At 41.2% G+C, this 27,607-nt stretch overlaps 1 protein-coding gene across 2 annotated transcripts in view; it reads right to left on the bottom strand.

Moving 5' to 3' along the window:
- MAPKAP1 (MAPK associated protein 1) overlaps positions 1 to 27,607 on the bottom strand; it is a 343,015-nt gene that overhangs the window by 20,713 nt on the left and 294,695 nt on the right. For both annotated transcript variants that reach the window (XM_036751105.1, XM_036751106.1), the window contains one exon: positions 21,309 to 21,446. In XM_036751105.1, coding sequence (XP_036607000.1) covers positions 21,309 to 21,446 — 138 coding nt within the window. The remainder of the gene's footprint in view (positions 1 to 21,308; positions 21,447 to 27,607) is intronic.

Below are 27,607 nucleotides of genomic sequence, written 5' to 3' on the forward strand. Positions count from 1 at the left end.
GAATATTGCTTATGGTTACTTCCACGATCTCCTTCTACCACTACCATCCAGTAACCTCTCCTTATTTGAGGTTCATTTGAAAAAGACATACATACTTACATACAAACACACACACACACACATACATATCTCACCCAATCAAGATTTTGGTAGCTATTGTCTAGAGACTTCCAGGACACTCTCTTTCCTTAGTCAATGAGTTCAGTGCTTGGCTCACAGTTCTTTGCTCCTCTACAACTCCTGCCCTCATAGCAGGGATTTCAACATACATACTGATACTCCCTCAAACACCCTAACCTCCCAATTCCTCAACTTACTTATTTGCCAAGACTTATTCTTCTATCCCACTGGAGTTACACACAGAAACGGTCATACCTCTGATCTTGCCAATACCCACAAATGTTCCACATTCATGTTCATGAAATTCCTTTATCTGACTGATCATATTCTGTCATCATTCTACCTCTCCCTCTGCCTTGTGACTTCAAGCCTTGTGTTTTTATCATACAACCTCCAATCCCTTTACCCCTCATCTTTCTCAGATCACCACCCTCGCATTGTCTACACTGTCCTCCCTTCCCCATCCTGACCCGTTGGTGTATCACTGCAACTCTACACTGTCCTCTTCAGCCTATCAAAGGTCTTCTCCTGCCAAAACCCAGCAATCCACTACCTCTGCCTCTACTTAGGTGATTCTGCACAACACTGGAGAAAATCATGAGTCCACTACAAGTTTATGTTACACAATCTCAGCTGGGCCCTCATGGTGGCAAGGCATATACAGTCCAGACTGGTTAACTATGCTACTCACCAAAGCAGTTTTTTCAAACCTTTTCATCTATCCTCAAACCTTTCATTCATAATTTCCTCTCCCCCTATTTTCTGAGCTGAGGACCCTGCCTCACATCACTGAAAAAAACTGAGGCCACTTGGTATGAGCTCCCTCTTTCCTCTTCCATCCCTCAGATGCCTTTTGTCACTCTTTTCCCTTTTACTCCTGTTTCACACGAAGAAGTGGCCCTTCTCTTTCCTGAGACAAACCCCTCTACATCCACTAGTGACCCTGTTCCACCCCAGTGTCTCTAAAAGACTGTCTCCTTGACCATTTCTACCCCCGCTAATCTTCAATCTCTCTCTGCTAACTACTTCCCTGTTTACAAATATGCCCATGTCTCACCTGTCCTCAAAAAACCTTCAGTATATCCATTCATCCATCCATTCCCCATATTGTCTTAGATGTCCTCCCATTTACGGCTAAACTCCTTGAGAAGTCTGTCTACAACAGGTGCCTCTATTTCCTTTCCTTTCTCTTTTTAATTCTTTGCAGTCTGGATTCGGCCCTCACCATTGAAGCTGCTCTCTCCAAAGTTACTAACGATCTCTTTACTGCCAGATCTAAAGGGCTTTTCTCTAATCAATAGTGATTTAGAACACTTTTTTCATATGACTGTATATAGCTCTGATTTCTTCTTCTGAAAACTGCCTGATATATCCCTTGATTTATTAATTGGGGAATGGCTCTTATTTTTATAAATTTGACTCAGTTCTATACTCAGTATATATTTGAGGAATAAGGCTTTTATCAGAGAAACTTGCTGTAGAAAATTTCAGCATTACTTCATTGTCTATGGTACTTTTTTCTTAGCATAATGTAGTTTCTCTGATTATTTCTTTTAATTAGGTCTATTTTTACTGTTTCTTTGTCTAAGATCACGATCGCTACTACCCCTGCCTTTTTCACCTCAGCTGAAGCAAGCCTGAAGGCCTTTTCTCAATCATCGTCCTTCTTGATCTCTCTGTAGCTTCTGACACCATCAACCTCTTTTTCTTAATACTTTCTCCTCTGTTTTCATGACATCTCTCTTGTTCTCCTACAAGTCTGATCACTCCTCTGTTTTCTTTGTTGGGTCTTCATCTAAGTCATGCCCATTAACCATGCGGGTCTCCCAAGGTTCTATCCTGGGCCCTCTTCTTCTCTCCCTCTACACTATTTCACTTGGTGATCTCATCACTTCTTGTATTTTCAATAATCATGTCCATGCTGATGATTCTTAAATCTACTTATCCAGCCTTAATCTCTCTGCTAACCTAGAGTCTCACATCTCCAACTGCCTATTGGACAGCTTGTCCCAAGTATCTTGAGGACATCTTCAATTCAACATGTCCAAAACTGAGCTCATTACGTCCCCTCCTCTTTTCTCCTTTCTTCCTAACTTTCTTGTTGTCAAGGGCACCCCATCTTCCCAGTCACCTAGGCTTACAACCTAGGTGCCATCCTTGACTCTTCCTTATCTCTTACCTCCCCACAGCCTCCCCCTTAACTCCCTTCCCCCATGTCCAATCAGTTGTCAAGTCTTACCATTTTCACCTTTCAATCATCTCTCATATAGGGCCATCTCTCTTCTCTGACATTGCCACCATCCTGCTACAGGCCCTCATTACCTCATATTTGGCACCTCGCACAGTACTTGGCACATAATAGACACTTAAATGTTTGTTTACTGATGGATACCTGAATACTCTGCTGCTTGGTCTCCTTGCCTCAAGTCTCTCTCTACTCCCTCCCTCCTCCACTCAGCTGTCAAAGTGATCTTTTAAAAATAAAGATGTCACCAAGTCACCCTCCTATTATATAAGTTCCAGGGGCTCCCTATTACCTCCAAGACCAAATATATAAAATCATCTCTGTGGCCTTTAAAGCCATTCATAAACCATCTTCTTCCTACCTTTCTAGGCTTCTCATACCTCATCTCCCCTCCACATACTCTGTGATCCAGACACTGGCTCCTTTGCTGTTCTTTGAACAAGACACTTTCTCTGCCCACATTTTCACCAGTTGTCCCCCATGTCTGGAGTTCTCACCCTTCAAGACTCAGCTAAAGTCCCACCTTCTGCAAGAAGTTTTTCCCAGTCCTCTTTAATCTTAGTGCCTTACCTCAGAGAATACCCCCAACGGAGCCCGCATATGTCTCATCTGTACACAGTTGTTTGCATGTTGTCTCCCCGTTAGACTCTCAGCCCCCTGAGAGCAGGGACTGTTTTTTGTTTTTTGTTGTATGTGCAGCACTTAGCATAGTGCCCGGCACACAGTGGGTGTGTAATAAATGTCTGTTGACTGACTGAACTGGGTTGTGTCTTCTAGTGGACAGAGTTTTATTATCTACTAATAACAGATAAATCACCTGAATTCACACTTGTGTAACTCCACTGAACTAAGAAAATATGTGAAAGTTCAAAAAGTTAATTGTCTCCCTGCCAGAAAGGAAAAAAACTTAATTGGTTATCACGAGAATGACTAATTTCTACAGTATGGCAAATTCATGCCAGAAGCATACGGAGGGAAGGAATGCACTTGTGTTGCAGTTTAGTTTGGTAAACATTTGTTAATTATCTACAAAGCTACACATGAAACAAATCTGGCCCTCAAGGAACTTATAAGACTCCAGGAAATGCAGCTTCTCTGGAGAATGACTGGTTGTCACTTTTCTATATATTGTCCATTAGCAGGAGCTTTTCTCCTCACAGCATGATCACCATCTCTGTCTTGCTTTATTTGCTCTCCTGGCCTCTAGCTGTCACCTTGTTGGGGGGACCTGCAAGAAAGCAGCCAGGATAAGGCTCAGCAGTTACAGACTCAGGGAATGTCAGAGCTGCAAGGGACATTAATGAGCACTGAGTTCAAACTTTATCTAAAAAGGAATTCTTCCTAGAACGTCCTCTCTCAGGCTGCCAGATGGAGACCTCAAAGAGGGCTGGGGGGAGACTGGGGCGGGGAGGGGGAGGGGAGACGACTCTAGGACTACCAAACGATGTAGAGCTGGAAGAGGTTTTGAGATTATTTAGTATAGTCTTCTCATTTTATGGATGAATAATCTGAGATGCAGAGAGGTAAAGTTACTTGCCCAAGGCCACACAAATAATATGGGACTGAAGTGGGTTTTGAACCCAGATTTCCTTCTTCCGAATCCAGTGCTCTTTTCATGAGCTCATCCACCCTTTCTAGGTCTGGACACTTTGCTATTAATTCAGCTCAAGATCCCATCTACCCCTCCCCCCACTGTCCCCCAAAATCTCTTGCATCGATCCCCTTCTCTCTGCTCACACAGGCACCATCCTAGTTCAGGCCTTCATCACCTATCATTTAGCTTCCTAACCAGGCTCCACACTTCAAATTTCAGTCCTCTTCAGTCTATCATCCACATAACTGTCAAAGTGATCTTCCCAAAGCATAGGTCTGATCATGTTACTTCCTACTCAATATTAACTAGTGTTTTCCTCTAACCTTTAGGGTCAAATACAAGAGGAATTTGTGTTCCACAGTTCAAATAAAATGGTGTTCTTACTCCTTCTTGCAGTTAGGTGGAATAGTGGAAAGAGCACTTGGCTTGGTGTCAGGAAGACCTTGGTAGCTGTATGATCCTGGTTAGGTAAATCACTTAACCTGTTTGCCTCAGTTTCCTCAACTTTAAGATGGGGACAGTACTAGCATCTCTCTCCCAGGATTGTTGTGAGGATGAAATGAGATAATATTTGTCAAATGCTTTGCTGGCACATGGTAGGCAATGAATCCTCCCTCGCTCCCTCCCTTCTTTCTTTCCTATGGCTTGATTGTACTCTTTCTTCACTTCCACCTCTTAGCCTTTCTGCTTTCCTTCATAGCTCAGCTCAAGTACCATTACCCAGGCGAGGCCTTATCTAATCAATCAGCTGCTACACCCTCACCAATTACCATGTACTTATTGTCTAAGTACTTTGTAGACAGTTATAGAGGTACATGTCTTCCCTGACAGAACGTAAGCTCCTTGAAGGCAGAGACTTTCACTTTTTGTCTCTGTATCCCCAGTGCTTAACACAAGTAATACTTAATAAATGTTGACCTTTTGTTGGCTCTTTTGGCTTTCACATCACACTAATGGTTTCTATTAATGGTTTCTAACTCTGTTTTCATCTTGCAATTCAGGATTTTTCACCTGTGCCAATCTTACATCAATTACAGAGAGGGTCCTGTTTGTGGAAGTAAAGGAAAACTCCCAGAGAGGAAGGATTTCTACAATCTAGCAGGATTCAACTTCTTCAGCCTTATTTGCACTGCTCCCCCTCCCCCAGATATACCACCCTGCCACCCAGGACTAGATGTGTGTCCTGAGCACCTCCAGTTTTCTCCTATGTCCTTGCTTTCGCACTCTCCTACCTATGTGTACAATACTCCCTTCCATCTCTGATCTCACAGTAATGCTTTGACCCATATTTGTGTATGTATCATATTTTCTTTGATTCAACATTTATTAGTGTTTATTGTGTAGAAGGTCCTGTGCTCAGTGTTGAGAGTATAAGGATGGAAAATGACTGACTCTGCTCTGAAGATGCTTAAAGGGTAATGAAGGGTGGGGTGGAGAAACAATATGTAAACATAATAAGTAAGTAAAGTTCCCCAGGAAGGTACTGGTTTAATGCAATAAGATTTCTAGCAAAACTAATACTTAAGTGATAAGGGTCTCAAACTACATGTATGTAGAGAAAATGCCTTCATCAGGTACTCTCTCTCTGGTTATTCAACCCATAGGTAATAGATGAATTTAGTCTAGGCCCACTCCAAGACATTTTGCACCTGATTGCCAAAATAATCTTCCTAATGCACAACTCTATTCATGAGGATAGTAACCCCAAGGATCTAGTGGAAATTTCTGCACGTAGACACAAAATTGATCTTTGCTCAGGATTTATTTATATTAATTTTGGGAATTCAAAGTCCCTTTCTGATTCTAGAATTCTGGATAGAACATATCCAGAGGAATATACAAGCATGGAGCATGAGTCAGGTGTGCCTGCACACAAAGGTGTAACGGTGGGAGGGGTGGGGAGAAGATATGCAATCCATTAGTTCTTTCCCTTTCCCTCAGGACCGAACTGCTTCCTACTATGTCCCAGGCTATGGAAGTACCAAATGCTCATACTTCTAGAATGACTGATGCAGCTTTTCAGATATCTGCAGACTGCTCCCTGTCCTATTAGTGTTGTCTGTTATGCTAGGAAGGCAGTCAAGAACACAATTTGGGCTATATTAGTCAAGGAAAAAACTCTTTCTGTTGGTCATGACTCCCTCAAGGAGAAGGGTCAATGATAATGTTTGTCTCAGGGTGTGCGGGCACAACCAGGCCACACTATGGATGCCTATGGTTTTTACATTCTGTGTTCTAAGGCCCTTCCAGATCTAATATTCTGTGAGACCTGGCTTTATGGTGACCATGCTTTCCAGAACCTCTGGCCTCTCAGGGACAGGTCTTGTCCCCATCCCTAACTTCCTGCCTGCTGGGCTTGATATGTGGACAGCCTAAGGAGGAGTGGAGCAGTCCTAGCCAGGGTAGTAATAGTAAATGTAACATTAAAAGGCAGCACACCTATTTGAAGAGCATGTCTGTTTTCAGACCTCGACATTACAATCTGGATATGCAAAAATGCATTTGTGTCTACAGTTTTTCAAAGCAAAGTGAAATGGTCTCTAGAGACAATGGAGTGTAACGCTTTAGCAGCAACTAATTAGTACTACCAATGTCAGAAGGACAGACGCTGGCGCTCCTGCCCTGTAATTTATCTTCTGCAATATGAATTCTAACTAAAAAGAGAGGCTTTTTGACCAATTCAGCCCAAGATGCTGTTCTTGCAGGAACATCATCCTGGCACCACAGATCAAACTAACAGGACAAGGAGTGGTTTGGGGCCATCTGAAGAGCTGTGTCTGTTAGGGTCTTAGTCAAGCCAAAGGGAGGAGTACTGAGGATTTCCATAGCATGAGAGGTGGAGGAGGATTCAATCCAACATGTTTAAGTGCCTGTGGTATGTCGCAAAGAGTACTAGAATGAGGGCGAGAAAAACTTCGAATCTCTGAGCCCCAGTTCTTTGGCTTGTTAGCTGCGGGCCATGGGCATGTCACCTCGCTTATCCAAGTCTATTTCCATCCTGGTGAAATGAGGATGCTAATTCTAGTACTCCTGCCCTAGCTCCCTTTATTGTTTGGCAAGTGCTTGGTGACTCTCCCACATCTAGAGAACATTGCACAGATTTTCTCATTTGAGCCTCGCTACAACCCCATCTGACAGAACACAAGCATTTTGATTGTCTTTGTGAGTTGTTGTGGGGAACAAAATTCATGGGCTGGTGGCCTACCCTTTGTGGCCTTAGCCAGGCTGGTCTTTGGGCAGTAGACAAGCAGGCCACTGCTGGCTCTGTACCTCAAGCCTCAATGTTGGCAAGAACAAGACTTGCTAAGACAGCTCTAGAGAACCCAAGATCTCTGTGCCTGGGTTAGATATCAGAGGAAGCTATGAGGGGATGTCATTTATTTATCTTGGAAAGATAGTTTAGGGCTTGCTAGGAATCAAAGGAAAACAGGTTTCTCTACCATTTCCCTCCAATTATGAAATTCCCCTTTAGAACATATCTTTTTTGGGAGAGAAAGTTCTCTGCTTCCTTTCCTCTTCCTCTCTCAGGCCAATCTCCCTAATAATCTATTATGTTCTCTCATGATACTGAAATCAGGCTGAAAAGAGTTAGAAGAAATGATGATCAAAAGAGGGGAAAATGCAAATGAATGCAAATTTTCTATTATACCAAGATAATTGTTTTGTCATTATGAGCCCATAAGGCCCAAGTCAACAATAAAGTGACAAAAATAGTTGAAAGAAGCTCTCTTTCTAAGGAAGGAAAAAGGTGTCTTTCCAAGTAGAGGCCTGACTCAAGTGGGTTTCTATCGTCACAAAGACCTAAGTCTTCCCTGTTTATTACAAAGTGTGAAGGAAGAAAGAGTCTTAAAGTAATTTAATAAAAATGCCCTAATTTTCCCCCTAAACTCTCACTGTGGGGTAGTAGTGACCCTGGGCTTAGGAGGGTTCCGCCCTTCTACAAGTTTCAAGCATATCCATCTAACTCAGAAAGACGCAGCTCTGGGACAGACACACAGTCTTTCCTAAGGACCAATATGGCTTAGTGCAAGAGTCTCATCATGGAAGGGGTGATCACCAGGCAATGGGTTTATTTTTATTTTGGTCATAGCAGCTCACAAAGTCCATCAACCAAGACCTGTGGGGGCTATTTTCGGCATTGGTGGAGGACATGCATTTATTTGTCTGGCCCTTTGAAGAATTTAAGTTTTAAAAACACTGAATAACTTCAGCTTAAACAGTTTTTCCAAGTTAACATGGAGGTAGTTAAATACTTCTTTAAATGACATCTGAGCATCTAAATAGAGCTTGGTTTTGTCATCACAGAGGTCTCAGTATCCATCCTCCTGAAATTTCTGTTGGGTAGGGGGCCCCCCTGAATAAACACATCTAACTACTTCAGAAGCCATTCAATTTTCTGATATGCATTGTGTCAATAACACTACTATCTCACTTTCCTCTAGAGCTTTGACCTGTGATGCTGTCAGTGCAAATGGTGCAAAATATAAAAATGCACACACTATTTCCACCTATCCTGTCCTAAGTGGTAACTGCCATGGTGTATTTTGGATAAGATATGATTTTTCTTTTCCAGGTAACACTAAACCACTTCCAGCTCCTCCACCAAACCCTGCCCTCTGTGACATCTCCCCTTCACCTCCCCAGAGGTAATCAGAAAAGCTAGTAACAGAATCATGAAACTGGAAGGAAACTTAGAGAACATTTAGTCTGACTCACACATTTTACAGAGAAGTCAAGAGGCTTTCTTGCAGCCCAGCAGGGAGAGGAGCACAGCACGTAATGTGTTAGGGTTAGAAGGGACAGCAGAGATCATCTAGTCCAATCTTCTGATTTACAGATGAGGAAACGGAGGCTTAGAAGGTCACACATCTGACAAGAAGGCATTTTCCAAGATTTGTAGACTTAGCCAAGTGTCCAGCAATCAGAGGTCTTCCATGTGGTATCACTAGCCCCTATCTGAATTTATTAAATGACTACTCGTGGCAATGAGCATTCTTGCCTGGCTGGAGCTGTCCAAAATTTATGGAGCGTGCTCTTTGGCCCCTTGATGTAGAGAAGTGAGTGTGTGACCTAGGAATCAGGTGCCCATTAAGAGAGAGCACACCAGACCAAGCACAGGTGTATGGCATTCTCTGTGGAATGGATAATATGGTGAGACCTGGGGTTTGACTACGTTGCTCTCTGATGTGCCAGACCCCATAAAACACATTACAATCTTTTTTATGACTTAACATATTGTTTTGAATTTAGGCTATTCTCCTATAATGAGATCGCTTTGGATATAAATAATAACACACATATATTAAGCAAGGCAATGTAATATAGTGGAACGAGTGCTGGATTTGGAGTTGGGAAAGACCTGAGGTTGAATCCTGTCTCTGACACACAGTGGCTACGTGACCATGGGCAAATCATGGAATTTCTTTCAATCTCAGTTTCTCTTGCAACAGAATGGGAATAACAATACATGTTCCTCATGGGGGCGCTATAAAGACCAAACTGGGCAATGTGGATAAAAGTGCTTTGCACATCACAAATCATTGTGTAAATGTCAACTATTACCATTATTATTATTATCACAACAGATTAGGGGCTGCCTTCAAATAAAGGCCTTACCCCTTAAAACGAGAACTGTGAGAAATGAAATAAGGGTATATAGGTATACACTAAAAATAACTGTAGGAAATTATTACATTAAAACGGTTTACTGTGAATATTTTCTTTCATCATTTCAAATAAAAAAGAGATGTTTTATTCATCATCACTGTTCTTTGGATCACTTTCGTTGTCATTTCCTTCTTCCTGATCGTCCCACAATATGTCACCTTTATAAGAGCATGATTAGTGGCTGTGCTCTGGTTTTCTATAAACTGGGAGGAAGCTGAAAGCTTTCTGGGACAAAAGAGTGGCCTGGATTCAGGCAAGTACGGCATTTAATGACATGTTATAGCCTCAGGCTCCTCAGGAAAAAGACAGGGCAAAGGAGCAGAAAGACCCCTGGATTTGAGTCTGGGCCTGCCTTTTACCAGCTGTGCAATCTTGGGAAAGTCAGCTTTTTCACCTGTCAAATGAAGTGGCTGAGCCAGGTGATGTGGCAGACAGAACACTAGTTTTGGAATGTGTCAGAGGCTCTGAGTTTGAATCCTGATACTGCTACTTAGCATTGGTCTAAACTTCCTCTCAAAGTTTCGGTTTCCTCATCTGTAACAAGCCGTCTCTTCAGACTCCCAAGAGCTCAGCCATCTCAAGGCAGTTTTCTCTCTTTGCGCTATGCTCCTTACAGGGTTGTTGTGAGGTCAGCTCTCTGTAAGTCTAAATGCACCGCAGAAACGGGAGTTCCCTCCGCTCTTATCATTCTTATTCTAGGACCACGAAGCAGCCCACCACACCGGCCACCGCCTTAGAATGGAGTCACGTCAGCTGTTCCAACCTTTGTCCTTTCTCAGATCCTCAGTGCTTCTCTCCTCTTGGAATCTCTGAAAACCGAAGCGGACTCTCTAGTTGCCGGAAACCTTCTCACCGGCAGCCCCTTGTTTTGGAAGGAGACGATAAATAAATCAAAATGCACTAAGCACGGCTTCCACATGGCAATCGCCTTCTTCATTGCATGTGCCCCTCATCAATCATACTATTGTCTGCTTGAAAGGCGAGCCTTGTAAATGTCATATCCACTCAAGCCCAAGGAGAGGCAAATCAAAATGCAGCAAGGAGTTTTAATTGGATAGTGTAATTAAACTAAAAAACCCCAGCAGACTCCCTTTGACAGGATAGATGAAGACCCCTTTTAATAGGGCTACGGAACATATTTGTTAAAAGGATGAGGCAATGCACGGCTTCTGATTGTGCTCCAGAGTGCTCTTATGAAAAGGCGATTCAATAACGGAGTATTTAATAAGTGAAGGCCAGTTCTGTTCCGCACTCATGCAGCATTTACTGTATACCATCTTCAATTTTTCAAATGGGCTCATGTCAGGGCAGGAAAAAAAAATTTACCCTTCTTTGATTAAAAATAAAAGAGAGAGAAAGGTTTTAAGCAAGTACGTATGTTATAGGGAAATACAAATTCCAAAATACAAATTTGTTCAATCCACAAAGAAGGGTTGGCAGTAGTATGCTAGAAGTTAGAAGGCCCGGGTCTAAGTCCTGGTTCTGCCACTTATTGGCCATGAGACTTTGGACAAATCATTTCACCTCTGTGGGCCGGCCTTATTGATACAATGAGGGGTTAGCTATAGATCTCTAAAGGTTCTTTCCAGTTCTAGATCTGATGTCCTAAGGTCTTGTCCAGTGTTAATGTTTCATATTTTAGGGTCTCTTCCACCTATAACATTTTATATGCTAATGGTGCTTGCTGGCACTACCATTCTTTTTTTAAAATTTCATATAAAGGTGAAAGAGTATTGAGTTTAGAGTCAGAAAACCTGGGTTCCGATCCAGGATCAGCTACTCACTGACTGCATTATCCCTGGGCAAACCATTTAAATCCTCTGGGCCTCAGCTTCCTCATCTGTAAAATAAAGAGGCTGATCTCTAAGGCCTCTTTGGGCTCTAAATCCTACAATCCTGATACAGTTTATGCCTAAGGTCTCTTTCACTTTTAACAACATATATTTTAAGATTCTCTCATACAACAGTTCTCATTCTGCACCACCACAGGGTCACCCCAGTAACTGATCACCGGGACCCAAATGGGACATCAGGCTTGAATCTCAATTCTCAAAACCTATCTGACCTATGTCTAAAACCTACAGCTGTTTTAACCAACAGTAAGCAATGTCTATTTTCATTTTTTCTTTTCTGCATAGAGAAGTAGAAGTCTATGTATGCAAAGGAAAAAATAAACCCAATAACTTATCCTCCAGAGTGTACCTGGAACCAAATAGCTGGTTACCTCCTCTACCCCATGACCAGGCCACCTGCCAGGTCCGTGTGGATATTTCCTGCCAAGGATGCAACCTGTGCAGCGAGGGAGGAAGAAAAGGTGGAAATGACAGGCAACAAGGCATACACTGTGTCATTCAGAGTTCCACAGGAATAAAACCTAATCGGCCCTGTCCATTCTCTCTCTCTTACACACAAATACATTCTCTCTCTCTCTCTCTCTCTCTCTCAACCTCTCCTTTCAGAGGTTCTTCCCAACATGAATAAAACACTAACACTGAGGTGACTAATAATCACAGGCACTCACACTCTGCTGTAAGAATGTGTAAGATGGCTTGTAAATAAATACACAGAAGACAGCCTAGTGTGATACAAAAATCTAACATTTGAGTATGAGCTCCCCCAAATCCCAAATCCTGTAGTCTTTCTGCTACACTACCTGGGTTCAAGTCCAAGCTTCAATGCTTATTAGCAACAAATCCTATCCCTATAGATTTTCAAAATTCACAAAGCACCTTCTTCCCCATAGCCTCATGAAGTATTATCACCCTCCATTTTATGGATGATGAAACTAAATGGTAGAATGTTTATGCGACTGGCCCACAGCCACAAAGTGAGTGCCAAAGGCGGTATCTGAACTCGAGGCTTTTGACTTTTAAGTTCAATGCTAAGAGGTTGGAGAAGAGGGGAGAGTATGAGGAAATAACATACCATCTTGTCAATCATCAAACACACACACACACACACACACACACACAGCTGTGCTGTTGTAGTTTAAGTTCTGGCAAATTCACACTGAAAGGTTCCAAGGATGTCGCAAGAGATTCCCTGTCATCTCAGGACTGAGCTGGATATATTTAGAGAGGCTGATCACTAGGCTGGCCATAGAGTAATGAATTTCTAGCTACAATAACTCACAAAGACCACCTACTAAAGTGAAATGGAACTGAGATCTGTGTCAGCAGAGGGGCATGATATCGACAGAATCTCTGACTGGTGAAGTGGGTATGTATGAACGCATATAAAACATTAAAATTGACAGAGCACTTTAAATTCTGCTAAGGGCTTTCCTTACAACAACCCTGTGAGGTGCAAAGTGCAAGAACTGCCATTTCCATTTTGCCGATGAGAAAAAGAAGAGAAAGGACTTGTCCAAGGTCACAACGAATCTAGGTCTCCCTACTCCAAAGCCAGTGTTTTTCCTCACTAGGCTTCTTCTTCAAAATCTCTATATAAAATATTTTCTTACTTAAACACAATTTTGATGCTGGCTTTATTCATACCTTGATTTTTCTTGAGTATCAGGCACTACTGTGACACTTGCCTACACTCCCACAACAAGGCTCTGTGCGTAAGCCTTTGATCATTCTAGGGCCAGGAATCAGTTTATCATATCTAGCCCTGAAGGTACATCACATGTGGAAACTTGGTACCAAATTAAAACATCTAGCCCCCTTAAATGAAAGCTATGCCAAGGCATTTCAGCCATCAATTTGGCCACCACTTACGGCTAGTATGAATTCTGCAGGAAAAGCTATTTTCGTGCAGATGTGGAATTCAATGGCAAGCCTGCCTCATGTACTGGCATCAATCAACGTGTTGCCGTCACTGGCAGCTCTCAACAGTAAGGCAGGTTCAAAGGTCATGGGATAAAGAAAAAGCCAAGCTCGGGTTCAGCTCTAATATCTTCTCACTGGAAGTCTTGCAGAAGTACCCCCTCCTGTATTAGCCTGGCTTTCATTAATCTTCTTGCCATCTTCTTTAACTAGCCATGCAGAACCGCTCGATACCAAGACGTATAATGGGGAAGGCCCTGTGCCTATTACCAGGTTAACATTCTGTTAAGCCCCAGTATAACAATGGAATGGGGACCAAAGAAATCTTCCACAGTGGGGGGTGCAAACCAGGCAATTCAATTATAGTTCGGACATACCTGGTTATTTCTGACCTATAAAAAATGAAGAGGCTTTTGTGTTTAAGCTGGCTTTGCTCTGAAAGAAACCTACTGCCCTCCCCCTTGAAAACAATAGTGAGCTTTTCTATATAAAACAAATCAATGTGGACAAATCATTACTCAGTGGCTTTAATTTAATTAGCAAATTAGATCCACTATTTTACAGATCTTGTCAAGTACTTATGAAAAGAAAGATTCACTTTAAGCTGGAGGGCAGGTGGCTCCTTCCCAAGGCCCATTTACTTCATCTTTCTACCGTAAGCCCACCTTCAGCAGCACACATGGATCACCACTACAACTGAAAATAGGATGTTGATCTGGATGGTGCTTAAAAGACAGAGTACTGGTCTGTGGGGTCAGGAAACCTGTGATTGAACCCTGAGTCTACCACTTACTCGCTGTGTGAATCTGAGGAAATCACCTTCCCTCTCTGGGTTCCTGTTTCTTCACCTTTAAAATGGGGATAATAGTCCTAACATTACCTACCTTCTAAAATTACTTAAATGGGAAAAATACTTTTTAACATATGAATGGGAGTTATTATCATTAATAGAGATGAACTAGTCTAATGTCCTCATTTTATGGGTCAGGAAGCTGAACCCCAGAAAGGTTAAATGAGCCAAAGGTCAAACAGTTGTTAAGTATAAGGGCTGAATTCTGAAGCCAGATTTCCTGACTCCAAATCCTGATTCTTTCCATTGCAACAAAATGGTTTCTATAGTCTCCCTGAAGAGATCACAAGTAACCCTCACTTCTTTAAAAGGCCGTGTGCTGGTCTGACCCTTCCTTGCCTTGGGCAGGCCTCATGCAGTGTCCTCTCTGGTTATGAGTATCAGACTTTCAGGAGAACCTGCATAAGCTCAAATGTGTTTCATGAGAGGGTTATACCAGGATGGGACCAACAGTCATGCCACACGAGGTCCAGAAGAAGGAACTGTAGATGTTCAGCATGGAGAAGAGAAGCTGTGGTAGGATGGTGGGTATCTTCATGTATTTTGAAGTACTGCCATGGGGAAGAAGGATTAACTTGTTTCACTGGGCCTCAAAGAGTCACTCATGGGTAGAAGTTACAGGGCAGCAGCCTAACCTTAGAAGGAACTTCCTAACAATTAAGATAATGAACAGAATGGACTGCCTCAAGAGGTAGTGAGATTCTTGTCATCAGAAGACTAGACACTAGTCTCTTTTCATGTAAAGATCAAATGATTCATTGCTACATATACTATGGAACAGTAATGTCAAACTCACATAGACACAGGGGCCATGAAACCATAAATAGTGATCCCTCCACATTGCATATTGACTAAATTTTAAAATGTAATATTATCTATGTTTTGTTGTATTTTTATTTATTTTGTTATGTATTTCCCAAATACATTTTAATCTGGTTCAAATTAAACTCAGTAGTGCGGTGGGCCAAGGGGTGCATGCTTGACACCTCTGCTATGGAGGGAAATTTCTGATTCATGTGGTTTTGGACTACGTGACCTCTGAGGGACCATTATATAGCCTTAGGCAAGTCATCTCTCTTTGGGCTTCCCTCTGATGCTCTATAAAATGATGGGGCTGGACTACACATTTTTAAAGTTTCCTTTAAGCTTTAACATTGTGTTACATGTTCCAAGATGTTCTAAAAATCTCTAACAACTCTGACATTCTACTGTCTAAGGTCCTTTGAAGTTCTAATATTATACAGTCTAACATTCTATTTTCTAATGTTCTTCTGGGTGCTTCCATTTGATGTTCTATCTTTTGATAGTCTAAGATTCTTTTAAGCTCAAGTGTCTGTGAGTCCTTTCCAGCTCTAAGATTACAGGATTCTATGAACACACTAGTCACTCAGGCCCATTTGGAATACTAGCACAGTTTAGAGCAGAGAAGCTTTATTCTTGGTCCAAAAACATAACCAGCATTAACAGAATCAGATTTCATTTAAATTACACTATTGCAAGAGAACATAATCATATTACACCTATTATGCTGCTTCCTTAAGATGTTATATTATGTATACTTAATTGAGATACAAGACTCTTTTCAGCTATAAAAATGACAGCTACTTTATTAAGGTTTAAATCTTATTTCTTAATGATAGAATTCTTCCTTTCAGGACTCAAAATCTGCAGAATTTTCTATGATAAAACCCTAACTCTGCTTGACTATAACTAGCCCTTTAAATAATGCCAAACAGATTCTAATGGGGATTAGTTGAAAAGAAAGGCCATTGGCTTGTGAGGTGAAGCTGTAACATCCTATTCTTTAAAAAAAAAAAATCACATAAAAATGTGTTGTTATTGTTTCAAATTTTAAAAAAGCACAAAGCCTGTATTGCTGCACAGTGTGGTAGAAAGAACACAGGAAATGGGGTCAGGAGAGCTGTGAAAAAATTTCAGCTCTGATCCTTACTAGCTGTGTCACCTTGGGCAAACCACTTTTGCCTTCTCAGCCTTGGTTTCTTCATTTGTTTAAAAAAAAGGGTGTGACTAATATTTCTATTCACTAATTCATGAAATTAGATTTGGGCTTTGGAAAATTATGAAGCACTAAAGAAATATGCTCCACTGACATCCAAGAAATTATTAAAGTAAGGCAGCCAAGACCTCTAGCACATAGGGTGGATCTTCCATAGAGGCTTTAACGAAAGATAAGGATGAGAAATGCACAGGATGAGAGAGTAGAGAGGGGCTCCAGTTGGTATCAGTCAAGGGAAACCCTGCACTAACAGGAGAGTAATAGAAATGGGAGCTGACATCCTTATTATTATTGCCTGCCAATACTTCAAAGACCTGTGATTTGGTGAGTGTGAGAATACCTTCCACCAATGTGGACTGCAAAACAACTACAATTAAATTCCTAGAAGGTTGTATGAGGCTCAGGGAAGTGTTAGAAACTGGATCAGAAGCCAGGTCTTCTAGACTCCCAGTCTAGCATTTAATACATGATGTCACACTGCCACTCTCATTATTTTTCTACAACAATGAAAAAAACTCAGCGGCCAGTTAAAACTCCACTGAGTTCTAAGAAGAAATGCTTCTATTCCCTTGGGTTTATCGCTGTGTAGTTCTGTCACATCCCCCCAGTGCTCTTATCTGGAAGATGAAGGGGAAGGACTAGAAGATCTCTATGATTCGTACGCGTCTTCACAGGTTAGGCCTTAAGAGTCAACGTTCTAAGGTCTCTTTCAATTACAACATTCTCTGAGTCTACGAGGGTTGTAAAACCAAGATGGGAAACCACTGTCTCCAATGCTAAGGAGAGTTTGGTTGTTTAGTCTCAATTCTATATCTGGATAGGAGGAATTTCGCACCTAGTTCCTTTAAGGGTTCATGTCAATATGCAAAAATTTTAAAAAGCTACATGTCTATTTTGTGGTGGAGTTCCAGTGTCTTTTTCACCCATGGCAGTTGGACCATAAATCTTCCTTTGGTGACCATGACCTAACACTGAGAACCTGATGTTAAAGGGGTGAAAGCTGGACAGTCACTATTGAGGAAGGATGGCTGCAGGGTCTCAGTCTTTCCCACACCACTGATGGATGTCATGGTGTGCTTCATTGCCAGCAGTCTGCTCCTATGAGAAGTAACAGGATCACAGGATTCAGAGCCAGGAGAGGCCTCAGAGATCAACTAGTTTAACTGCCGTGTTTTATAAATGAAGACTCAGACCCAGGAATACAAAGGGACACAGCAAGGAAGGGACAGAGCTGAGATTCTGGCCTAGGTTCTCTGACTCCAAATCCAATACTATACTGCTTTTCCTTGACCTTCATCTAGTCCAGCCTTCTCATTTTACAGATGAGGAAACAGAAGTCAAGAGGGAAGAGAGAGACTTTATTGCAGTATTCTGACTCTAAATCCCTGGTTCTTTTCCCAATCCCAGACCACAATCGTAGTATCTGATTTTGGAAAGGACTTGAGGGGTCATCTAGTCTAACCTATGCTTGAGGTGGGATTCCCTGTAAAACGTCTATGACAAGCAGACATTAAGACACTCTTTGACGAATGCTCAGTCTATCTGCCAAGTCTATCATTCAGAGACTTGTGGAATACGGAGCTAATAAAAAAAAGGTCATTCTGCTTATGATGTCTATCAGAATGGCCTGACAACAATTTTCTGGACAAACAACATAGACTGGTCCCCTCAGAAGGTTCTTCAGTCATTTGTTTTTTGTTTAAAGATTTTCTAACCTTGTCACATGACAGACAGAGAAGAGTTTCATCATCTTCCCAACACTAATGCCAACAAAAACAAGGCTACTTTATAAAGAGCTCAGGGTATTTTCACAATTGCCTTATTCTTGTTCTGGCTTCAGCAAGACTACGAAGCAGCATACTTAGGATGCAAGAGATAAAAACAGGGAAAAGAAAATATATTGCAGAACTCAAAAATCTTATCTATTTTCAGCCTGTGTCTTCACAATAATTCATTCAAGGAGGCTCCAAGAATAATTTTTGATGTAAACTCAGCTACGAACATACATCACTGAGCTGATAAGAATCACAGACTAAACTTATGAAATATAGTGAGGTTCATTCCTTTCATGGTGTTAAAATAACTTTTTTCTAAGGTTCAACAGATACAAAGGATAAAAAAGGGTTATCATTAATCCTCAAAAAAGGTCCCATAAATTCATTCAGTGGGCTGATGATGGTTTGAAGATGAACTTTTTAGATTTATTCACTGAATTAATTTGATAAAAATACTGGAAGCCATAAAATAAAATAAACCACACAGTACATAACCTGATTGGTTTAAATGTCTCTCTGTTTTGGTGCTGTACAAAATAATTCATTCTGAACCTATTGATTTAAAAACTCCCACCTCATCTAATAAAATATCGTAGCGATGGCAGGTAGTATGGTGTAGTAGATTGAGCGGTGGACTTGGGAGTCAGGAAGAACTGAGTTCTAAGTTCAAAACCCAGATGTGACATCAATCAGTCATACGACCTTGGGCCAATCATCCCATTTCCCTGGGCCTGATTCCTCCTCACCCGCGAGATGACAACAGGGTAGACGAGATGCTCTATAAGGTATCTTCTAGTTTGAGTGGGCTTCATATGAATTTTTCTCCAATCTTTCCGAAGGTCTGGTATTTCACCAGCGAGTGTGCTCTTCATGATGGGGAAGAGCGTCTTCATGAGTTACTGTGGCCAAAGGACTCCCAAACAAACCCATGTCTGGCGGACAACCTTTTGGTGATGAGCTTCCCGACGCTTAGCTAGACAGGCTGTCAGTCACTCAATGCACGGCTTCTTGGTGGATCTGTCCTTGAAGGTGTCCAGGGGGTAGGACCTGCTGGCACTTGTGCTCTAACAGCTCAGGAGCACACTGAAGTTTCCCTACATACTAAGGTCAATCTACCTAGAATGTAAGTCTGTTAAATATGCACTTCTTCTGGAAATGAAATGACATGATCTTACTACATATGGTATCCTCTTTGCTCATTCTTTCTCCATCATCTCTAACCTTTTGGCCTTCATCCAAAACTGTTGCTGGATGGGAAGGGGTAAAATATACCCCCAAACCTAGCGTAGAAAAGAGAGGCCTCACGATGTAGTAGAAAAAGATTACTGACCTTGGTGTCAGGCAACCTGGATTTGAAACCTAATTCTGATTCTCACTACTTGTGTGACTTTTAGGCAAGTCACTTAATCTCTCTGAGCTTCAGTTTCCTAACCTGAAAAAGGAGAGGGTCTGCAGAGAGGAGCTCTAAGTCAGATTCCTTCCAGACATGAACCCTATAATCTCAAATAATCTCAACTCCCTGAACCTCAGTTTTATTATCTGTAAAATGGAAATAATGCTAACCTACAGATCCTATTTCACACGGACACCGTGGGGCGAGTGCTTTGTATGCTGTGATGTACTACAGAAATGGGGGCTACTATTATCTCTAAATACTCCAAATGTCTTATTTTAAAGTACTTAAAAAAGTCTCGTTAAGACAAGAGAAGTACATTTTAAAAAATGTAATTAAAAGAACAAAATGGAGTCACTAGACTGAAGAGCTTAGTCAGGTAGCTATCTGCAAGGCTGTCTACATTTTCTTATGTTGCCTAAAGAACTGCCATGTATTACCAAGTGGATGGAGATCTGGGATATGTGTCAAACAGTCTCTGACTCTGTCATTTCTTACTTTTTCTTTTGAGGATATAATTCGTTATATTACTCCCTGTCAGGAGGACCTGGTATCAGGAGGCCTGGGGGTTGAGTCCTGGCTCTGCCACTAATTTGTTATATGGCTCTGGGTGAGTCACTTGGCCTCTTGATTTCTGTTTCCTTCTCAAAATTAAAGCGCTGGACTAGATGTCCTCTAACGGAGTGAACCAAGGGGGGCTGTGCAAGGAGTGTGTAAAACTATATGAAGAACTAGAGCTAAGGCTAAAACCGTAATTATTTCAATTAGATTTACATAAACAAACTATAATCAATTTTTTTTTCTTTTGGAGGGGGGAAGGCAAGGCAATTGGGGTTAAGTGACTTACCTAAGGTCACACAGCTAGTCATGTGTCAGGTGTCTGATGCCGGATTTGAAATCAGGTCCTCCTGACTCCAGGGCCAGTGCTCTATTCACTGCACCACCTAGCTGCCCCCGTAAACTATAATCTTGAAAGCACAAGCATTTACTCATTAAATTCTTTAGTATGTAATAAGGTAGCAAATATAACTTCTATAGATGGAATGTCTTGTACATTTGTGCATCGCCATTTAAAAACCATATGCTGATACTGTTATGATTAACATAGATTAATCTGAAAGTTTTCTGAATTCACAGTAGTTTTTTTGTCATGTTTCTCTTTAATCAATGGAATCAAATAGTAACTACTAGGGTGTGAAGTTCTATGAACTTTTCTGATGTTAAAAGGAGGTCTGCACACTCAAAAAGATTGGGAACCACTGTTCTTTAACTCTGATGTTTTTTCTTCTAAATTGGCCCTCTCAGCTCTAACATCCTGTACTTTGAGGTTTATTTGAGCCCTGACATTTTTTGTTCTAACCTTCTAAGTTCTAAAGTCTCTTCCAGCTCTAACATTCTATGATTCTGTGATGGTATCCAACAAGTTCTAAACAATTCCATATCTATCTATCTATCTATCTATCTATCTATCTATCCATTCATCTGTCTCTCAGCAAACAGTGTGGCTTCCTGATATTTCCATTATGGAAGGAAGACAAAGACCTGACTGACTCCCTAAGTCAGAACACCAAGTATGGGATGCTACTGAATCATGAAATGGCAACCCCAGTGAAACATAGTGAAAGGACTCTGCTCGCTTGCCTTTACTTAGCAGGTCAGACTGAAATTCCTAATGAAGTATGCTGAAAAACAGATAGAACATGGGCCTATAAGCTCTTGACATTATAACATACTCAGGCTGGAGGAAAAGAAGTGCTTTGCAACACATTAAACATATCCAAGGAAGAAAGGACGTGGTGCTCATATATTCTCTTGGCACCCAGCACACACAGAGAAAGGAAGAGCAGGGAAGGATATAAATAAAAGGGTTGCCTTACTTGGGCTTTTTTCTTCAGCAAGGTCACAGGCACACAGCAGGTCAGAATCAATTGAAATGGGCTTCTGCTTAATCCAGAACTTTGTGCTGGCCTTTTGGTTAGTGACGGGGTCTATCTCCACCTTGTCTCCAGAGATACCTTTAAGTTAGAAGACAGAGAAAAGCCAATGGCAGCAGATTGCGTGAACAACATCACAGTAGCCATTTCATATCCTTTATGCATTTTAATTAGTATAGCAGTGGTAGGAGTAATAGTTCACATTTACAGAGACCCTGGATTTAAAGGCAGAAGACTTGGGTTCAAATCCCACCTCCATGGATGGCTAGCTTTGTGACCATGGGCAAGTTGCTTCCCCTTTCTGGGTCTTAGTGTCCTTCTGCCAGCTGGAATATTCCGTTGAGAGGTCTTCAGTTCTTTCTAGTTCTCATACACAATGATTCTATGGTCTTTTCATTTATCAGTCTGGTTTTCTGAGGAAAGGCACTGAGAACATTGTTTATTTGTTTATGTTGCCTTAGACACAGCACTAGGTGTAAAACACCAGGGAATAATATGCAACAGAGCCTTTAGGGACAGGAGTGAAAAATGTTAATATTACCCCTTCAGATTTGATTTCCAAAGCTGTGGAAGGCACGCTATACAGTAGTCAGGGATTAAAGGAGTAGGGAAAACGTGCACACTAGGGCTACAAAGCATCCTGAGATAATCACTGAAATTTATAGCAATCATCCTTCCAGTATCGCAAAGGAATATATGCTCGGAGTGAAATATATGACCTATGCTAGGCTCTCCCTTTTTCTCACTCATTGAAAATTAAAGGATTTGTCTGTTGACGGAGTGAGACAAAACCTTCAATGTACCTTCCAGAGTGGGACCCATATGGAGCCTTAAAGTAATTGCATTTTTAGGTCAGAGGATAAAGGTCAAGGTCAGTGTGGGGGGGGGGAAAGGTAGAAGAAGTAATTAAAATAATAAAATGGGCATGCTGCAGCACAAAAGACAAATCAGACCAGCCTATTTTACGTGAGGGCTTTTGTTTGTAACACTTTAGAAGTCTAGGCGGGTCTGGAGTGAAGTGTGAGAAAACTTCATTTTCAACAATGAATCTAGTGTGAATGAATAAGAACGGCTTAATTAAAAAATCAACCATCTTCTGACAGCAAATTTAGACCAATACAAGTGAATACTGAAGATTCATATTCATACGGTTCTATCTTCTTTCGTCATAAGCATCAAACTATCACTAGTCAAAGGCAGAAGATGTTTACCTGAAGAATTATAATAAAAGTGACTCCTGCATTTTCTTTTCAATAAACACCACCCTAATGGGTTAATGGCTGCTTAACCCTGGCCATTATCGTGGGGGGCTCCAGCAAAGGTGATCTATAAGGATTTCTAAATTAATTAGTGAAAAGCCAGGATTTGTCATTAGACCTATTTCGGATATGTTATATTTTAATTAGGCAGAACCTCATGAGTGCCAGTGATTCAGGAAGGGAAAGCTTCATTTTCAGTAAAGTAAAAAATGGGTTGGAAGACCATTGTCATTACTTTTCGCTTCAAACAGATGGCAACTCCCCAGTTTTCCTTTTTCTTTGGCTATTGATTGTTTAAGATCTGGGCCTTTTTCTATGGTTCCCAGAAAGAAAAGCATTTAAGCTCAGCATGTTGATCGTGAGTTTTTTTTTTTTATTTCGACATTTATAAAAGTTGTGACACAAAGCGCTACAAAATAAATGTAGGTACATCTTATGAGGAAATAAACCCTATGTCCCACATTCCTTTTTTGGGGTATGGGAGAGATGGGGGAGGGTGGAGGAGAATGAAAAAGAAATGATCGCTGGAGACATATTTTAAAATTTTTGTCCTATGGCCCCGTACCTCCTGAAGCTACAGTCAGTCAATATTGTTAATGTACCTTGTTAATTTGATAGGATTTGTCAGGTAACTCCACTGGAAAATTATATAAACCTGTTCCAGATGAACAGATGATAGTGACATGAATTAAAGTGATAGAACAATAGTAGAATATAAACTAGAAATGACATCCAAAGTGGCTGTTGATTTATTGCCATACTGAGTTTGGTTCTGGGCTTCCATGTATATTAGTGCTACAAATCTGGGTCCATTTAGCAGAGAGATGCTCGTACATACATCACTGGCTCCTGTTCCAAGCCAAGGTCACTCTCCGTTGCATCAATCTTTTCAACAGAGCCTACTTCACAAAGCCTCGAGTTTTCCCAGCCATCTCAGATGTACCACATTCTCCTTCTCTTTCATCTTTCTTTTATCATGTAAAGTACACTTTTAACTTCTATTATTTTTATCTGCAAATTGTTACTGTAGAGTTCATCCATTATGTTCCATATCGCAGCATCAACTGCCTTAGCTCCCACACCAGCACACGAATTCCTTTCCCAATGATGCCCCTCTGCAACATGGTTCTAGTAATAGTATGAATGACGATCATAATATATTTGATGTTGGACTACATCATCGGAACATAGAGTTGAAAGGAAACTTGGAGAGATCATCTTAAAGATAAGAAAAAAATGAGGCAAAAGACGGGATGTAGCCAAGGTTCCATGGGGAGTAACTATCAGGGCTGGGATCTGGGTTCAGGTATTCTGATTCAAAGGCTTGTTTTAACCACTAAGGTCTTTTTCTGTTCCAAAAGCTATGATCCTTAGAATCTGTTGCATTTGTTTATCAATTTAGGGTCTATCAAGGGCTTTCCTTACAATACTCCTAGTAAGGTGGGTTATGAGGGAAAATGAGGCTCATACACGCCAATTTAGTACGCACTGAATGTTAGTACTAGAAGAGACCCTCCGGCTTACTTACTTTGTATATGAATAAGCTGCACCCATAGAGGTTAAGTGACTTTCCAAGGTCGCACAAGTAGAACCTGCTGCTGTAGGGACTAAAGCCCATCTATGAACACTGACTCCACTCTTCTTGCTACAGCGTCAAACCCTAAAAGTTGTGAAAAAATAGCTTTCTCTATTTTCACCTGAACATAAGAGACATAAAAGCATTTCATTTGAGATCAGGTTGGACAGAGTGGAATGTATTTTTTAAAAACTTTGAGTTGTGCCAGCATGGTGGCATATGTCTATAATTGCTGCTACAGGGAAGGCAGAGGCAGGTGTATCGTCTGAGCTTTGGAGTCGTGAACTTTAATGTGTTAAGCTGATCAGGTGTCCAGTATTGTCTGGCATTAATATGGTAAGGCCCTGGGGGTGAGCCAGGGGGCCTAAGGAGCGGTGAGCTGACCTAGGTCCGAGTGGCTGCTACACTTATAGCCTGGGAGAGATGGGGAGACCCAATCTCTTAAAGGAAAAAAAAAAAAGAAAAAGTGTGTCAGTTCAGGTTCAAAATTAAAAAAAAAAATCCCACCATGTTTCCTCTCTGGCTATTTGTTTTGCTATTTTAGAAATGTTGAATTTTAAGTTTCTGGCTGATTTGTAACCAGCAGGATCCCCTCACACTTAAGCTTTAAATTTCTCTGATCTCTAAGCTTGCTGTCTAGAAGATAATGAATGACTTGTAAGCATTTAAATGCTGTGGAACCACCAATTAAAGGAACACCTGAGGTGAATCCTTTTGTGATGGCAACTGTACTAGATCTCTCTCAGGCCCCTTCTACAGATTCCTAACATTCTGTGATCTAAGGTTCTTTTTGACTTTGTAGGCATATAGCTCTATTGTTATTCGGAGTATTCCTATAAAAGTTAGGAGTTGGCTTTATTCTGTACTGTCAACTGGAAATGGGAGAGTGTTAAACACGAGTGCCCTGCCAAAGGTGGGTAAGGAAAGTTTATGGTCCTTACCGTACTGGACAGGGTCAGCTCCTTCCCTACCAAACAAGGTAGGCCATTTGTTTCCTGTAACAGCTCTCCTCCCCTAACCATTTATCTTTAGTGATCTGTCATGACCTTTTCAAGCTCTTACTTGTGACAGCTTCCAGATACAGTGAGTCAAACTTCACTGGAAGCAAAGTATCACACCAACTGTCAAGAATAGAAAACATTGCTCAACACTGTCCTCAATCAACACCAGTATATAAATCCTTCCTTAACAAGACAGCTAAAAATAAACAACAACAAAAAATAGGTGAAGTCCATCTCATTTTCACAGGAATATATATTTTTTGAAGCTTTTAAAAGTTAAATCAAGTGCACATTTAGGTCCTAGGTTTGAATCTTGGCTTCTGCTTCTGTGGGCTAGGGGCAAATTCCTTCACCTCTCTGCACCTCAGTTTCTTACTCTATAAAATTATCCCTAAGATCTTTCCAGCTTTCAATCCTACAATATTTATATAGTGTTTTATCATTTACAAAGCACTTTACACACAAGATTCTACTAGCTTCTCACAGCCTTGAGTGACAGACGGAACAAGCATTATTACCCAGAGCTAAATGGATCCAGTGATGTGGCTCAGTGGCTAGAGAGCTGGGCCTGGAGTCAGGACGGTCTGAGTTCAAATCCAGTCTCTGACACTTACTAGCTGTGTAACCCTGGGCAAGTCACTTAATCTCTGTTTCCCTTAATCCACTGAAGAAGGAAACAGCAAACTACTCCTATATATCTTTGCCAAAGAAAACCCACAGACCATATTGTCTGTGGGGTCATGGAAAGTCTGAAGTGACTGAATGACTGAATAAAAACAAAAAGCAAGGCTCAGAGAGGTGAACGATGAGGCCAAATCACACAGCTAGTCGGCAGCAGCATTAGGACCTCAAACCGGGTCTTCGGCCACTGTGCCTGGCGCTCTTACGTTACTATTTCACAATTGCCTACTTTAACCAGATTTCATAGAAAGAATATGTGACTATTTGGCCTAGACCTAAAATTTTACTGGCATAGGAAACTCCCTCTGCTGATGCAGGTCAGCACTTGTTCTGCCCCAGGTAGCCCAAGAAGATCATGTGTTACATAACTGGCACACATCAGAGGCAGGACATGAACCCGAGTCTTCCTTTGAGGCCTCTCAGTATAACCACATCATTTAAAAACACTGATTAAAGAACTACATGTAGATTCACTGTCCTAGGCACCATCCCAACATTCTGCAACATCCCACTATAAATAACAATAATGATGCCTTAAAATAATTGTTTAAGTGCCTTAGTTAGGACATCAGACACTTTTCTCACAGCAACCCTGAGATAAGTGGTGCCAATATTATGATCCAATCCTCTTAGTTTACAGAGGAGGAAAACGAGGATCCAAGAGGAATGTCACTTGTCCAAGGTCTCATAATAATTGTTGAAGCCAGGACTTGTACTCCAAATTTAGGGCTTTTTCTATTATGCCAAGTCAAACTGCAAATTCTGTAAGGCTAAGGCCATTAAATATCATATGTCTGGGTATGGTTTTCAAGGTATCTATTTACTGAGAGATATTGTTTATTCGCTCAGGCATCAAGAGCTATAGTTCATTCATCAAGTTTCTATAACTTGCTAGCTTAGCCGACAAAGGCTCCTGTATTGTTTAAATTCCTGAAGAGTTGTTTTTAAAAAAATCCTACAATCTTTTTATTTTCAGCTTTCTTTAAGTCCTTGAAGACCTGGAAGGGCCAAAGGGAGAATCACTAAGCAGCCTGGGGCTAGAAGGGATTACTCTTAGTATATTCATCCAAAATCATTTATCTAATCAACAGTATATCCACTGTTCTGATAGAGCAAAGATTTTTTTTGAAACCAGACTGAATTTCTATTGCTGATCAGATGTCTCCAAAATAAATGGGGAGCTGAACCATATGAAAATTCCACTGGAAGCCTTTCTGAAAACAAAAACAATTGCTTATTGCCAAGCTATGAAATTTATGCTTCTAAGTTTTAAATGTGACATTGGTGTTTCTATACTTTCTTGACAGTAGGTGAGTAGTTGGCTTTCAGTTGGTCTTATATCCCACTGAACTGCTTGTTGGGCAGGTTATAGGGGAATTTTTCCCTCAGGATAGAGGGGTGGACTAGATGACCTGCTAAGTTTTTTTTCCAGATGTAAGAGATAACTGAATGAAAAAACATTTATTAGGCACCATGTGCCAAGCACTATGCTAAGTGTTGGGAATACAAAAGAAAGACAGTCTCTGCTCTCAAGGAGTTCACACTGTTCAGCTACAGGATGGAAAGGCACAGAAATGTATAGAAATGTTATGGTTATACAGCAGTGCAGTGGATGGCAAGACTCAGGACTCCTTCCAGCGCACTGACAGATCAGATGCCAGTTCCCAGAGGTCTGCAGGAACAGTGGCAGGGCATTGTTATCTAGTGCTATCCTGCTCATCCAAG

Source organism: Trichosurus vulpecula, chromosome 3 (genome assembly GCF_011100635.1).
Source record: "Trichosurus vulpecula isolate mTriVul1 chromosome 3, mTriVul1.pri, whole genome shotgun sequence".
Lineage (NCBI taxonomy): Eukaryota > Metazoa > Chordata > Mammalia > Diprotodontia > Phalangeridae > Trichosurus > Trichosurus vulpecula.